Raw genomic sequence first — 14,545 nt, 5'->3', positions numbered from 1 at the left:
AAACCTTTGGAGTGTGGGATGAAACCTGAGTTCCCGGTGAAAACCCACGCAGGTCTCTACGCCACCATGCCGCCCAAGTGCGCTACAATTTTTTTTTGCCCACTTAAAAAATAGGCAACGATACATGAAAGCAAAATCCAAGCAAACACATTATCTCTTGGACAACGTGCAACAATTGCAGAAACACAGAAACAGGTGACCCCCCCCCCCCCCAATTCAGACAGTCTGGTAACCAGCACACTGATCAAATGTTGCCAAAATCAATTTCATAAAATATTGATGGTGTCCAGACAGTTGTCTTTCTCTGAAGTGACTGTTTCCACCAGAAATGCTAGGACTCAGAAAAATCATAAAAGCTAGCCAGCAAAAATATTACTAATTTTCTTAAGACAATGAATTATCGCTCGCAGTGAGAGAACATTAACACTTAATGTTTTCTTAGTATGATCTTTAGAAAAAGATCAGAGCATCGTTAAAAGTGCAGATGTACGGAAGCCATTTGGTAGTGTTAATTACTTGTCTGATAATACTATCAACCCTAATACCTCAGCCCAAATGTGAAAATTGAGAATCAGAATGTCCAAGGTGGCAGAATAAATCCAGCTGGAAGAACCTTACAGAATGAGTACCATGCTTTAAACCAACATGCTTCAATATATTAGTTACTAACCGCCTGTGACTAAATGAGAATCAGTCCATGCATAACTGTATTTCTGGTCAAAATCAATAAGTGTTTATTCACAAAATGTTGGAGTAATTCAGCAGGTCAGGTCAGGCAGCATCTCAGGAGAGAAGGAATGGGTGACTTTTCGGGTCGAGACCCTTCTTCAGACTTCAGTCTGAAGAAGGGTCTCGACCCGAAAAGTCACCCATTCCTTCTCTCCTGAGATGCTGCCTGACCTGCTTAGTTACTCCAGCATTTTGTGAATAAATACCTTCGATTTGTACCAGCATCTGCAGTTATTTTATTACATTATCAATAAGTGTGTCATTTCAACACTCACCTGCATGGTGCATGTATGTGTAAATTAGAGATAGACACAAAAAGCTGGAGTAACTCAGCGGGTCAGACAGCATTCTGGAGAAAAGGAATAGGTGACATTTTCGAGTCGAGACCCTTCTTCAAATTGGTTTGGTAAAAAGAAATGTATTGTGGTGACACCTGGTGGCAACCCAAGGGCACAACGAACCATCGGCTCTAGAGGGCAGCGTCTTGGTGTGGGAGGGGCTAGCGAAGGGGTCGGTACCTGAGTTGGTATTTAAGGCCGGGCAACGCCCATGACTAAGGGGGAGTAGGGAGCTGTATTGGAGAGAATAAACACGTCTAGTGCACGCAACTCGTGTCCGATTAATTTTTTGGCTGGACTCCTTCGCGTTCCAGCCACATTGATGACCCCGACGCCCAGAAGGGTAATCCTGGAGGAGAAAATGCATTCTGCCGCTGCTGCCCACAAGGCCAACGAGGCCGAACTCAACGCTGTATCGCTGAAGCTCCCTACATTTTGCGTTTCGACAGGCCGAATCCCAATTTTACATCCGCGGCGTTAGAGCTGAGGAGACCCGCTATCACTATGTGGTAAGTGCCCTTGACCAGCAGACGGCTGGTCAGGCCCGCGCTGATGAGCTGTGGCTGTCCGACCAGCAGCGGGTGGGTGCGCTGGAATACCTGGAACCGCGGGAATCCCCGGAATCGCTGGACCGGATTGATTTCACGCCCAGGCAGGCCCAGCGACCCAGGACCACGCCCACAAGAGAGCCACGCCCACGAGAGCCACAGACCAGACAAGTGGCACGGGAGAGGAGGATGGCTGAGCAGGACCCAGGAGATCTAAGGAGAAGGATGTGGTGTTTTTACCACCAGCGCTGGGGTTCAGCAGCCCACCAATGCCGCCAGCCATGTTCGTTCCCGGGAAACGGCAGTGCCGGCCGCCGTTAGTCACCGCGGTGGCTGGCAGGATCCATCGACTTTATATCTGGGACCGGCGCACGGGGCTCAGGTTCTTGGTGGACACCGAGGCGGAGGTCAGCGTATTGTCTCCATCTGGACGCGACCTTCGTGCTGGTGAAAGGGGCCCCTTCCCATGTGCCACTGCCGCCGATGAGTTGCCCGTACGTTTTTCTTCGCCGTGACTCTCACAGGTCGCCCTTGCAGCGCCCGTATGAAGGTCCTTTTCGCGTGCCGCAGCACGGGACTACTACATTTGATTTGGACATGTGAGGCTGGCGCAAAACTGTGTCTGTGGCTTGTTTGAAACCGGCCCACTTGGACCTGAGCGAGCCAGTCCATGTGGCTCAACCGCCCCGTCGTGGGCGTCCGCCGTCCCGGGCTCCCAGGGCGTGGGATTGTATCTATGCGTTCAGGCCGCCTCGGTCTGCGTCCCGTCCGGTTTGGTGCCTCTGGTTCTGGGGGGGGGGGGGGTCATGTGGTGGCAACACAAGGGCACAACGAACCATCGGCGCTAGAGGGCGGCGTCTCTGTGTGGGAGGCGGTACCTGAGTTGGTACTTAAGGCCGGGCAACGCTCGTGACTAGGGGAGGAGTAGGGAGCTGTATTGGAGAGAATAAACACGTCTAGTGCACGCAACTCGTGTCCGATTAGTTTTTTGGCGGGACTCCTTCGCGTTCCCGCCCAAATATACATTTTGATCAATTACTTAAAGTTATTAAGTAAGATATATGTGAAGTAAGTAAATATATATGTGAACTATACTCGTATTGCTGAAATAGTTTTGGGTTACTTAGATCAGTGCATGTGGTCATCTTGGTTGGCATTGATGATTTGGGATGAAGGGCCTGTTTCTGTGTTGTATGACCCTATGTGGCTAAAATAAACGTGCCGAATAGAGAAAGGCTTGGATAGGGTGGATGTGGAGAGGATATTTCCACAAGTGGGAGAGCTCAGGACTAGAGGTCACAGCCTCAGAATTAAAGGACGTTCCTTTAGGATAGAGATGGGGAGGAATTTCTTTAGTCAGAGGGTGGTGAATCTGTGGAATTCTTTGCCACAGAAGGCCGTGGAGGCCAAGTCAATGGATATTTTTAAGGGTGATGAATTGAGACATATTAAGCATTACCAGGAGCCTACTAACAGGAAACATGTCCAGTCAGTGTCAATTGCTAGGCTGAATTTAGGTAGTCATCCACAAAACTACCTTCCAGATGTTTAATAGCTCTCTATAGTTTCTGGAAGGAAAATGAACCCTGCACTTTGCTTGCTCACATCAAACACACAGGAAGGATAGGATTTTTTTTTAGTTTAGTTTAGAGATATAGCGTGGAAACAGGCCCTTCAACCCACCGAGTCCACGCTGACCAATGATCACGCGCACCACTAGTTATAACAGTTTCGCGTCCCACACGCTAGCGGCAATTTACAGAAGCCAATTAACCTACAAACCTGTACATCTTTGGAGTGTGGGAGGAAACCGGAGCACCCGGAGAAAGGCCACGCAGGTTACGGGGAGAACGTACAAACTCCATGCAGATAGTACCCGGAGTCAGGATCGAACCCGGGTCTCTGGCGCTGTAAGGCAGCAACTCTACTGCTGCACCACCAATGGTTTTTTATCAACTCTGCTGTCGTTGCATCAACCATTTATTAACATTTTGTTTTAATTTGCACAACTGGGGTGGCACTAGTCGTTTCACTGCCGCACAGCTTCAACAACCTCTGTTCGAACCTGACCTTTTGTTGCTGTCTGAATGCAGTCTGCACCTTTTCCCTGTGACCCTGGGTTTTGCTCAGGTCTTCCGGTTTCCCCCCACACACCAAAAATGTGTGGATCAGGAGGTTAATTCACTGCTGTCAAATGTCTCCTAATGTGTAAGGTCATAAGGCCACGAGGTCATATGTGATAGGAGTAGAATTAGGCCATTCGGCCCATCAAGTCTACTCCACCATTCAATCATGGCTAATCTATCTCTCCCTCCTCTTAACCTCTGACACCCATACTAATGACGAATTTATCTATCTCTGCCTTAAAAATATCCATTGACTTGGCCTCCACAGCCTTCTGTGGCAAATAATTCCACAGATTCACCACCCTCTGACTAAAGAAATTCCTACTCATCTCCTTCCTGAAGGAGCGTCCTTTAATTCTGAGGCTATGACCTCTGGTCCTGGACTCTCCCACTAGTGGAACCATCCTCTCCACACCCACTCTATCCAAGTAAGTGAGTGGATAAACCTGGGGGGAAGTGGGGGGGGGGGGGTTGATGATAATGTGGGGAGAACTAAATGGGATGTGTTTACCAAAATGATGCCTGGATTACAGTGCATTAGCTATAAAGTGAGATTGGATTGTTCTCTCGGGATCACCGGACCAGACAGAAGTATATAAAATTATGGGAGTCAGAACCTTTCCCTTGGATGGACATATTAAGATTAGGTGAGAGGGACAAAATTTCAAAGACAATTTCAGGGCAAGTTTTTTTTTCACACAGAGGGGGTAGGTGCCCAGTCATGCTGCCAGGGGTAGTGGTGGAGGCAAATATGACATTTAAAAGGCATTTAGATAGGAGCCTGGATATACAGGGAATGTAGGGATATTGTTTATTTGGAGGCAGGAGAGATTAATTTATTTTAGCATCACGTTCGGCACGGGCATTGTGGGCCAAAGGGCCAGTTCGTGTGCTGTACGGTTCTATAAGTGTAAATGGGTAATTGGTGGCTGGCATGGACTCGGTAGGCCAAAGAACCTGTTTCCCTGCTGTGTCTCTAGATCTATCTATCTATCTATAGTTAGACACAAAAAGCTGGAGTAACTCAGTGGGACAGGCAGCATCTCTGGAGAGGAAAGGAATGGGTGACGTTTCGGGTCAAGACCCTTCTTCCGACTATATCTATCTGTATATATATATATATAATATATATATATATATATATATATATTTATCAATCTAACTCACAACTAGCTCAATTTGTTCTCATATCAATACATTTGGTCTAAAATATTCTACGTTCTACTAAAAACTGTGTTTTACAAAATCTCAGAATTGCAAAATCTACCTGTGTATTCAAAGTGCAAACATGTTTGTATAACTTTCACCAACATTAATTTAGGATTGTCCTATCATTACCAATGATTGATGGTTGTTTGGAATATTTCATCTACAATAATCACAAGGAGGCAAAGAATGTGGTTATCATGATTCAGGGGCAGTTTCTTCCCAGCCGTTATTAGGCAACTGAATCATCCTGCCACAACCAGAGAGCAGTGCTGAACTACTATCTACCTCTTTGGTGACCCTCGGACTATCCTTGATCGGACTTTGCTGGCTTTACCTTGCACTAAACGTTATTCCCTTATCATGTATCTAAACACTGTAAATGGCTCGATTGTAATCATGTATTGTCTTTCGGCTGACCGGAGAGCACGCAACAAAAGCTTTTCACTGTACCTCGGTATACGTGATAATAAACTCAACTGAATGTCTGAAACTAAATGTCTAAACTAAACTGAAACTAGTAGTGGGTGACTCCATTGTCCGAGGTACGGACAGTAGATTCTGTGGCGGCAGGCGGGACTCGAGGATGGTCTGTTGCCTCCCTGGTGCCAGGGTTCAAGACATCACGGAGCGGCTTCAGAACATCCTAGCGAGGGAAGGCGATCAACCGGAAGTAGTTGTGCACGTGGGCACAAATGACATCGGGAGGAAGAGGAAGGAGATACTGCAACGTGAGTTTAGAGAGTTAGGAAGAAGACTGAGAAGTAGGACGTCGAAGATGGTTGTCTCTGGACTGCTACCTGTACCTCGTGCTGGTGAGGGCAGGAATAGAGAGATCGGGGATATGAATGTACGGCTGAGGGGCTGATGCAGGGAGCAGGGATTTAGATTTCTAGACCACTGGTATCTCTTCTGGGGTAGGGGTGACCTGTACAAAAGGACGGGTTACACCTTAACAGCAGGGGGACCAACATTCTGGCAGGCAGGTTTGCTAGTGCTACACGTGTGGCTTTAAACTAAGTAGTGGGGGGGAGGGGTTGACAAATTGGGAATATAAAGATGGCGCTAAAGGGGAAGCGAATAGAGGAGAAATTGCAAAGGACTCTCGAATGAATGGGAAGGGAAGTTCTAGAAGGGATAAGAGAGTAAGGTCAGGGCCAATTGTGACCGGTGTGAGAGGGGAGGTGAATACCGAAGTTAAAGTGTTGTATTTAAATGCGCAAAGTATAAAAAATAAAGTGGATGAGCTTGAGGCTCAGTTAGACATTGGCAAGTATGATGTTGTGGGAATCACTGAGACATGGCTACAAGAGGACCAGGGCTGGGAACTGAATATTCAAGGGTACACAACATATAGAAAAAGCAGACTGGTGGGCAGAGGGGGTGGGGTCGCTCTGTTGGTGAGGAATGATATTCACTCCCTTGCAAGGGGTGACATAGAATCAGGAGATGTAGAATCAGTATGGATAGAAATGAGGAATTGTAAGGGTAAAAAGACCCTAATGGGAGTTATCTACAGGCCCCCAAACAGTAGCCTCGACATAGGGTGCAAGTTGAATCAGGAGATAAAATTGGCATGTCGCAAATGTAATGCTACGGTGGTTATGGGAGATTTCAACATGCAGGTAGACTGGGAAAATCAGGTTGGTAATGGACCCCAGGAAAGAGAGTTTGTGGAGTGTCTCCGAGATGGATTCTTAGAACAGCTTGTACTGGAGCCTACTAGGGAGAAGGCAATTCTGGATTTAGTGTTGTGTAATGAACCTGATCTGATAAGGGGACTCGAGGTAAAAGAGCCATTAGGAGGCAGTGATCACAATATGATAAGTTTTACTCTACAAATTGAGAGGGAGAAGGGAAAATCGGAAGTGTCAGTATTACAGTATAGCAAAGGGGATTACAGAGGCATGAGGCAGGAGCTGTCCAGAATTGACTGGGAGGAAGCCCTAGCAGGGAAGACGGTGGAACAGCAATGGCAGGTATTCCTGGGAATAATGCAGAAGTTGCAGGATCAATTTATCCCAAAGAGGAGGAAAGATTCTAAGGGGAGTTAGAGGCACCTGTGGCTGACAAGGGAAGTCAAGGACAGCATAAAAATAAAAGAGAAGTAGTACAACAAAGCAAAGAAGAGTGGGAAACCAGAGGATTGGGACTCTTTAAAAGAGCAACAGAAGATGACTTAAGAAGGCAATACGGGGAGAAAAGATGAGGTACGAGGGTAAACTAGCCAATAATATAAAGGAGGATAGTAAAAGCTTTTTTAGGTATGTAAAGAGGAAAAAAATAGTCAAGGCAAATGTGGGTCCCTTGAAGACAGAAACAGGGGAGTTTATTATGGGGAACAAGGAAATGGCGGACGAGTTGAACCGGTACTTTGGATCTGTCTTCACTAAGGAAGATACAAGCAATCTCCCAGATGTTCTAGTGGCCAGAGATCCTAGGGTGACGGAGGAACTGAAGGAAATTCACATTAGGCAGGAAATGGTGTTGGGTAGACTGATGGGACTGAAGGCTGATAAATCCCCAAGGCCTGATGGTCTGCATCCCAGAGTACTTAAGGAGGTGGCGCTAGAAATTGTGCACGCATTGGTGATCATTTTCCAATGTCCTAAAGATTTAGGATCAGTTCCTGTGGATTGGAGGGTAGCTAATGTTGTCCCACTTTTTAAGAAAGGAGGGAGAGAGAAAACGGGAAATTATAGACCAGTTAGTCTTACATCAGTGGTGGGAAAGATGCTGGAGTCAATTATAAAAGACGAAATTGCGGAGCATTTGGATAGTAGTAACAGGATCGTTCCGAGTCAGCATGGATTTATGAAGGGGAAATCATGCTTGACTAATCTTCTGGAATTCTTTGAGGATGTAACCAGGAAAATTGACAGGGGAGAGCCGGTGGATGTGGTGTACCTTGACTTTCAGAAAGCCTTCGACAAGGTTCCACATAGGAGATAAGTGGGCAAAATTAGAGCACATAGTATTGGAGGTAGGGTACTGACATGGATAGAAAATTGGTTGACAGACAGAAAGCAGAGTGGGGATAAATGGGTCCCTTTCAGAATGGCAGGCAGTAACTAGTGGGGTACCGCAAGGCTCGGTGCTGGGACCACAGTTATTTACAATATACATTAATGACTTGGATGAAGGGATTAAAAGTACCATTAGTAAATTTGCAGATGATACAAAGCTGGGTGGTAGTGTGAACTGTGAGAAGGATGCTATGAGGTTGCAGGGTGACTTGGGCAGATTGTGTGAGTGGGCGGATACATGGCAGATGCAGTTTAATGTGGATAAGTGTGAGGTTATCCACTTTGGTGGTAAGAATAGGAAGGCAGAGTATTATCTCAATGTTGTCAAGTTAGGAAAAGGGGATGTCCAATGAGATCTGGGTGTCCTAGTGCATCAGTCACTGAAAGGAAGCATGCAGGTACAGCAGGCAGTGAAGAAAGCCTATGGAATGTTGGCCTTCATAACAAGGGGAGTTGAATATAGGAGGTCCTTCTGCAGTTGTACAGGGCCCTAGTGAGACCGCACCTGGAGTATTGTGTGCAGTTTTGGTCTCCAAATTTGAGGAAGGATATCCTTGCTATTGAGGGCGTGCAGCGTAGGTTTACTAGGTTAATTCCCGGAATGGCGGGACTGTCATATGTTGAAAGACTGGAGCGACTAGGCTTGTATACACTGGAATTTAGAAGGATGAGAGGGGATCTTATCGAAACATATAAGATTATTAAGGGGTTGGACACGTTAGAGGCAGGAAACATGTTCCCAATGTTGGGGGAGTCCAGAACAAGGGGCCACAGTTTAATAATAAGGGGTAGGCCATTTAGAACTGTGATGAGGAAAAACTTTTTCAGTCAGAGAGTTGTGAATCTGTGGAGTTCTCTGCCTCAGAAGGCAGTGGAGGCCAATTCTCTGAATGCATTCAAGAGAGAGCTAGAGAGAGCTCTTGAGGATAGCGGAGTCAGGGGGTATGGGGAGAAGGCAGGAACAGGGTACTGATTGAGAATGATCAGCCATGATCACATTGAATGGCGGTGCTGGCTCGTAGGGCTGAATGGCCTCCTCCTGCACCTATTGTCCATTGTCTATGTCCAGCCGTCTCAAAAATTACTCTTTATTAAATGTGACAAAAAGATGAACTTTCATATGCAGGGAAGGTGCATTTAACCAAGAAAACTGTTTTTAATTGGGGAAAACAGATATTGCAGAATCACTGAAGGTATCGAGTTCCTGTTTGTTTTTTGCACTAATGTGACATAATACCAGATTTTTTTGCAGAATATAAACGATGCCATGAGTTCAGTTAATGTGGCAGGGCGACTAACAACACTATCAGAATGTGTGTTTAAACGTGTAAACAAAGAAAATTAAATTAATAATCCTAATCAGAGGTAACATGCAGTCAGAACAGAAACTGGAAGAAGGGGCCTGTCAGAATGGTGCAGTACTGAATAATCAATAACATGTTCCTCAAATCACAACTGTATGGAAATTCTATAATTGCACCGAACCAGTTCTTACACGGGGTAAGGCCCAGGTGGATTAAGTAAACATGAGGAAAGTGGTCTGACATAACGATTTCCTAATTAATTACTTTCTCGCCCTGGGAAGGGAGTTTATTTTTCAAGCGTTGACTTGGTATTTGTACTATCCCTGTTGATTCCGTTGGTACGCAGTTCCGTACATGATCTCTGGCTGTGTACTTCATGAGCCTATACCCTCTTTTGATTGAAGGGAGAGAATTAGCTGGGATAAAATCTGCAGACCCTCGCCGGTTGTGCGTGGGCTGGTCACGTTGTGCTTCAACCGGTTAGCTTCCAATTAAGGTGGAATCAACACTAATCTGTTTTCCGGGCTACCTTGTTTGGGGAACCAGGCGGTGGGCGATGGAGACGGGACCCTTTGGGAAATCAAGTCTCTGTAAGAAACCCTATGATGTACTCTACATTCCCCACTCAATGACGCACTCTGGCCAGTTGACGTCAGCTGCGATAAAAACCCACCAGAAATGGCCTGAAAATGAACTGAAATTAGATTTATTTTAAAAAAACATACGTGTCTACACCTCTACAAGGCCTTTGGTTGCGTATAGTGAGCAACCCCGGCTGCTGTGTCAAACTGTTCTACCACTGTAACCTTTTACAACAACAACAAAAAATGACAATCGATGGGGGTGATTGTTGTGTCAGAAAATAACTGCAGATGCTGATGTACAAGTCGAAGGTATTTATTTCACAAAATGCTGGAGTAACTCAGCAGGTCAGGCAGCATCTCAGGAGAGAAGGAATAGGCGACGTTTCAGGTCGGAACCCTTCTTCAGACTGATGAAGGATGAAGGATGAAGGATGGTTCAGTTGCCTGAAGAAGGGTCTCGACCCGAAACGTCGCCCATTCCTTCTCTCCCGAGATGCTGCCTGATCTGCTGAGTTACTCCAGCATTTTGTGAAATAAATACCTTCGATTTGTACATCAGCATCTGCAGTTATCTTCTTATAGCAAAGTTGCACAACCCTTGGAACGGCATCTCATCTCCAAGCAGTGGTCAGAGCGCTGGTACACGACTAGCTGGACCTGGCAGTACATTCCTGTACATAGATAGGCCTCTCACGTTGGACATTCACCTTGTGCATTCGACTCTTACCTTGATCTTTCGCCCCTGGAGCTGGCGACGTCTCCGGGGCCAGGGACCCCTCAAGGGTTTTCCGTTTCTTCGACATGGTGGAGATGTTGCGATTTTGGTGGTGGGGGTTTGAGTTGCCCTTGTTTGACTTCGCCTTTACTTCGACCCCTGGAGTGGGGTCGGTCGGGTGGGCGTGCAGCTATCTCAAAGGCTGGGCAGGATGGAAGAGTCAGACAAGGTTGGGACCTTCTGCAGGAGGGGGGGGGGGGGGGTGGATGGTGCAGTGAGATAGGGCTCGGCGTCCACGGGTCGAGTCCTCTCCTCTCCCCTCTCCCCTCTCTCCCCTCTCCTCTCTCCACCTTCTCGCCGCCCGGCGGTGTGCGCAGTTCACCAGCTGGTGCCTGGTCTCCGTCCCAGCGGCGCTCCCCTTCGCCCCATCTGGCGAAGAACTTGAAGGTGTTTTCTGCCACCAAAGATGAGAAGCCTCTCCCGTGGACCGAGGGGAGGGAGGGAGGGCGGGGAGCACCGTGTGCTGCAGATCGCAGCCAACGCATCACGTGTGCCCGGGATGGCTTGGAGTGCAAGTGTGCGCTAAAAAAGTCTCCTCTCTTTCTCTTTCTCCCCCCCCTCCCTCCCTCCCTCCCTCCCCTCCCTCCCCCCTCCCTCCCCTTCTCTCCATCTTCTCCCCTTCTCTCAATTTTCTCCCCTTCTCTCCATCTCCCCCTCCCTCCTTCCATCTCCCCCCATCTTCCCCCTCCCTCCCCTCCCCTCCCTCTCTCCCCTTCTCTCCATCTTCTCCCCTTCTCCATTTTCTCCCCTTCTCTCCATCTTCTCCTCTCCTCTTCATCTTCCTCCCTCCCTCCCTCTCATCTCCCCCTCCCTCCCCTTCTCTTCTCTCCATCTTCCCCCTCCCTCCCTCCCCATCTTCCCCCTCCCCTCACATCCCCATCTTCCCCCTCCCTCCCTTCCTCCCTCGCCTCCCCTCCCCTTCTCTTCTCTCCGTCTTCCCCCTCCCTCCCTCCCCCATCTTCTCCCTCCCTCCCTCCCCCATCTTCCCCCTCCCTCCCTCCCTCCCTCCCTCCCTCCCTCCCTCCCTCCCATTCTCTTCTCTTCTCTCCATCTCCCCCCTCCCTCCCCTCCCCTTCTCTTCTCTTCTCTCCATCTTCCCCCTCCCTCCCCTCCCCTTCTCCTCTCCATCTTCTCCCCCCCCCCCCTCCCTCCCGTCCCCAGTTGTTGGGCAGGGGCTCCAAGGGTGAATGTTCCCATCTCGACCCAGACGAGGGGTGGGAAGAGTAGGGGGAACGCAAGTCCTTTGCAGCGTCCACACGCGGACTCGCTCCCAGCCGGGTCGGGGGACCAGTGTAATGTCAGCCGACCCCCACAGCCAACATCCCACAGCCCAGATGCACACACGGCCAGTCCGCCTACACGGGGAGGGTGGGTGTCTCCTGTCGGGGGGTCACTTATTCCACAGACTTTCGCAGCCTCGTCCAAACTTGGGTTTTTTTCCTCCTCTTTGCAACAAAAAAAAAGCTCCTCCATCTTCGCCCCAAACGCCTTTTGCACAAAGTCCGTCCACTCCATCGCGGCTCTGAAGTACAACGTTGAAACATTTGCCTGAGAGGTGAAGGGAATCAGCGCTTAGCAGGGACGGCGGGTGTCCGGGACACACGCGTAGGTCAGTCACTCCAATCTTCAGATGCGAAGCAGTCATTCACAAACTAGTGAGGACCAGACACGCGATGCTGGAGTAACTCAGCATCTCCGGGGAGAAGGAGTGGGAGACGTTTCGGGTCGAGACCACATCTTCACAGCAAGTAGTTGTCCCGTCGGTGGGTGGGTGGGTTAAAATTGCCATTGTAGAGATGCTGGCGGGCGGGCGGACAGATGCCGGCTGGAAGTTGGTGCTCGGCTCTGCATACAGACTGACTACAGTTGTACACACACTGAGCTCACGTCCACCGCGGGCATTGACGTCCGCAACCGACACCTCATTGCCATTGCGAGAGTGCAGCTGAATTGATAAATCACAGCCTTAGCTACCGCGACGCAGAGGACTTTGGCCAATGCCAGGAACTTTGTTTAAACCCTCCTCTGGATTGGAGTTGATTAAAAATTATATAGCAATATGATGCAATATTGGTGACGGGGGTTTATACCGCAGAAGAGCTATCAAACACGCACATTTATCCTTTTTCCCCCCCCGCACCTTGGAAATAAATAGGTATTTATAAATAGGTCCTGATATTTTCAGGATTCAGGATTCAGGATATCTTTATTTGTCATCCAAAAAACAAGTTAAAAAAAAAATTGGCACTCATATTAGAAATATCCTAAAACATTTCTTCTCTCAAATCAAGTGCCATTCAGCGTTGTTTGGTAGTCTGGGTCTAATCTGATGTTCTGGAGGTCAGTGTCTGGCCTTTAATCACCCACTACTTCTGTATAAGAAGGTAACTGCAGATGCTGGTACAAATCGAAGGTATTTATTCACAAAATGCTGGAGTAACTCAGCGGGTCAGGCAGCATCTCAGGAGAGAAGGAATGGGTGACGTTTCGGGTCGAGACCCTTCTTCAGACATCTGTATAACGCGCTTCCTCTTTGGTGGGTGGGTGTGGAGGGGAGGGGGAGGCAGTTTAGTGTCTCTTGAAACAGCGGCTCAGTATCCGAAGCGGTTCAACGTCGGCGAGGATGCATTCCCGTTTGCTTTCGCTCACCAGGCGGAGCCACGGCACTTGAAAGTGTTGAACGCACCACGATTCACAAAGCAATGCAGTTTTGATCATTCCGGGAATCTCACGTGGAAGTACATTGATGAAGTGCAGAGCGTAGATAAATAAAAACTGCCGCCACATTACAGCGCGCTTGCGTTTTATAATATAGTGCTCGACTCTAACCGCCAGAAATCACCGCACGGCACTCAGAACAAGAGTGAACACCAAAACTGAGATGTGAGACATAGAGATGTGAGGACAAATGATTACAGTCAGAGATTGGCTTTTAGGGTATTTTGTGTTCGTGCATTTATATTTATTGGCATATTGACGAGATAAAATAACGATCCCGTAAGATCAATTGTATTTTCAATTCTGCAGTAGCTCTCTGAATAGAATTGCTGTTTTTTAAACCGAAGGGTCTCGACCCGAAACGTCACCCATTCCTTCTCTCCCGAGATGCTGCCTGACCTGCTGAGTTACTCCAGCGTTTTGTGAATAAATCGATTTGTACCAGCATCTGCAGTTATTTTCTTATGCTGTTTTTAAAAAATCTATTAGATCAACCTGTTTTCCAAGCTCTAGATATTGAAGAGCACTTTTAAATTGGAATATGATAGGGGAAATATTGGGGGAATAAAGTCGGATTTCTTTGTCCTTTCTTCCCTTCTCCCTCCCCCCCCGGGAGGTTCCCTTTGGTCTTCTTGCCGCTTTCTCTCTGCTCAGCCTTGCTCTCGTTATTAACGAGCCGCTCGCTGAATTGCTTTCCCAAAGACAAACACACACACAGTTTCAGGTTTGGTGGAGCAGCCGCTGACGTCAAACCCATTGACGTCAATGACTGTCAGTGCTCTGGCTTCGACACAAGAAGCCCTTTTTTTTCTCTCTCCCCCCCCCCCCCCCCCCCCCCAGTGGGGCTCAAATGGGATTTTTGCTTTTAAAAAGAGAAATAAACCTCGTTCGCAGAATCAGAGGGAATGAAACAGCGTCGTGGTCAAATGCAAAAAAAAAAAGAAAGTGCATTTTAAACGTCCTTTTATCAATCGTGGATTTCATGAAATATATATTGAAATCATAAAATGTTGCAACCCCCCCCCCCCCAATTCTGTAACCTCCTTCGCTTTATTCTAATTTGAATCTAAGAGCTGCTTCATTCGAAGGCCGTTTGCATTCTTATTTCTCTCTTGGCGGTCATAAAACGCTTGTCCCTTGTGAATTTATTCCATTTGACCACGTCCTTTTATTATTTGCACTGCTTTAAGA

The 14,545-nt window shown here is 47.7% G+C and overlaps 1 protein-coding gene across 8 annotated transcripts in view; it reads right to left on the bottom strand.

The window, feature by feature from the left end:
* Window positions 1–10,800, bottom strand: part of pde10a (phosphodiesterase 10A) — a 354,529-nt gene extending 343,729 nt beyond the window's left edge. For all 8 annotated transcript variants that reach the window (XM_078405762.1, XM_078405766.1, XM_078405764.1 and 5 more), the window contains exon 1: window positions 10,589–10,800. In XM_078405762.1, the coding sequence (XP_078261888.1) occupies window positions 10,589–10,664 (76 nt within the window). In that variant the 5' untranslated portion in view covers window positions 10,665–10,800. The remainder of the gene's footprint in view (window positions 1–10,588) is intronic.
* Window positions 10,801–14,545: the final 3,745 nt, after the last annotated feature.

This window comes from Rhinoraja longicauda, chromosome 9 (assembly GCF_053455715.1).
Source record: "Rhinoraja longicauda isolate Sanriku21f chromosome 9, sRhiLon1.1, whole genome shotgun sequence".
NCBI classification, from domain to species: domain Eukaryota; kingdom Metazoa; phylum Chordata; class Chondrichthyes; order Rajiformes; family Arhynchobatidae; genus Rhinoraja; species Rhinoraja longicauda.
This window is presented reverse-complemented; position numbering and strand designations above follow the sequence as displayed.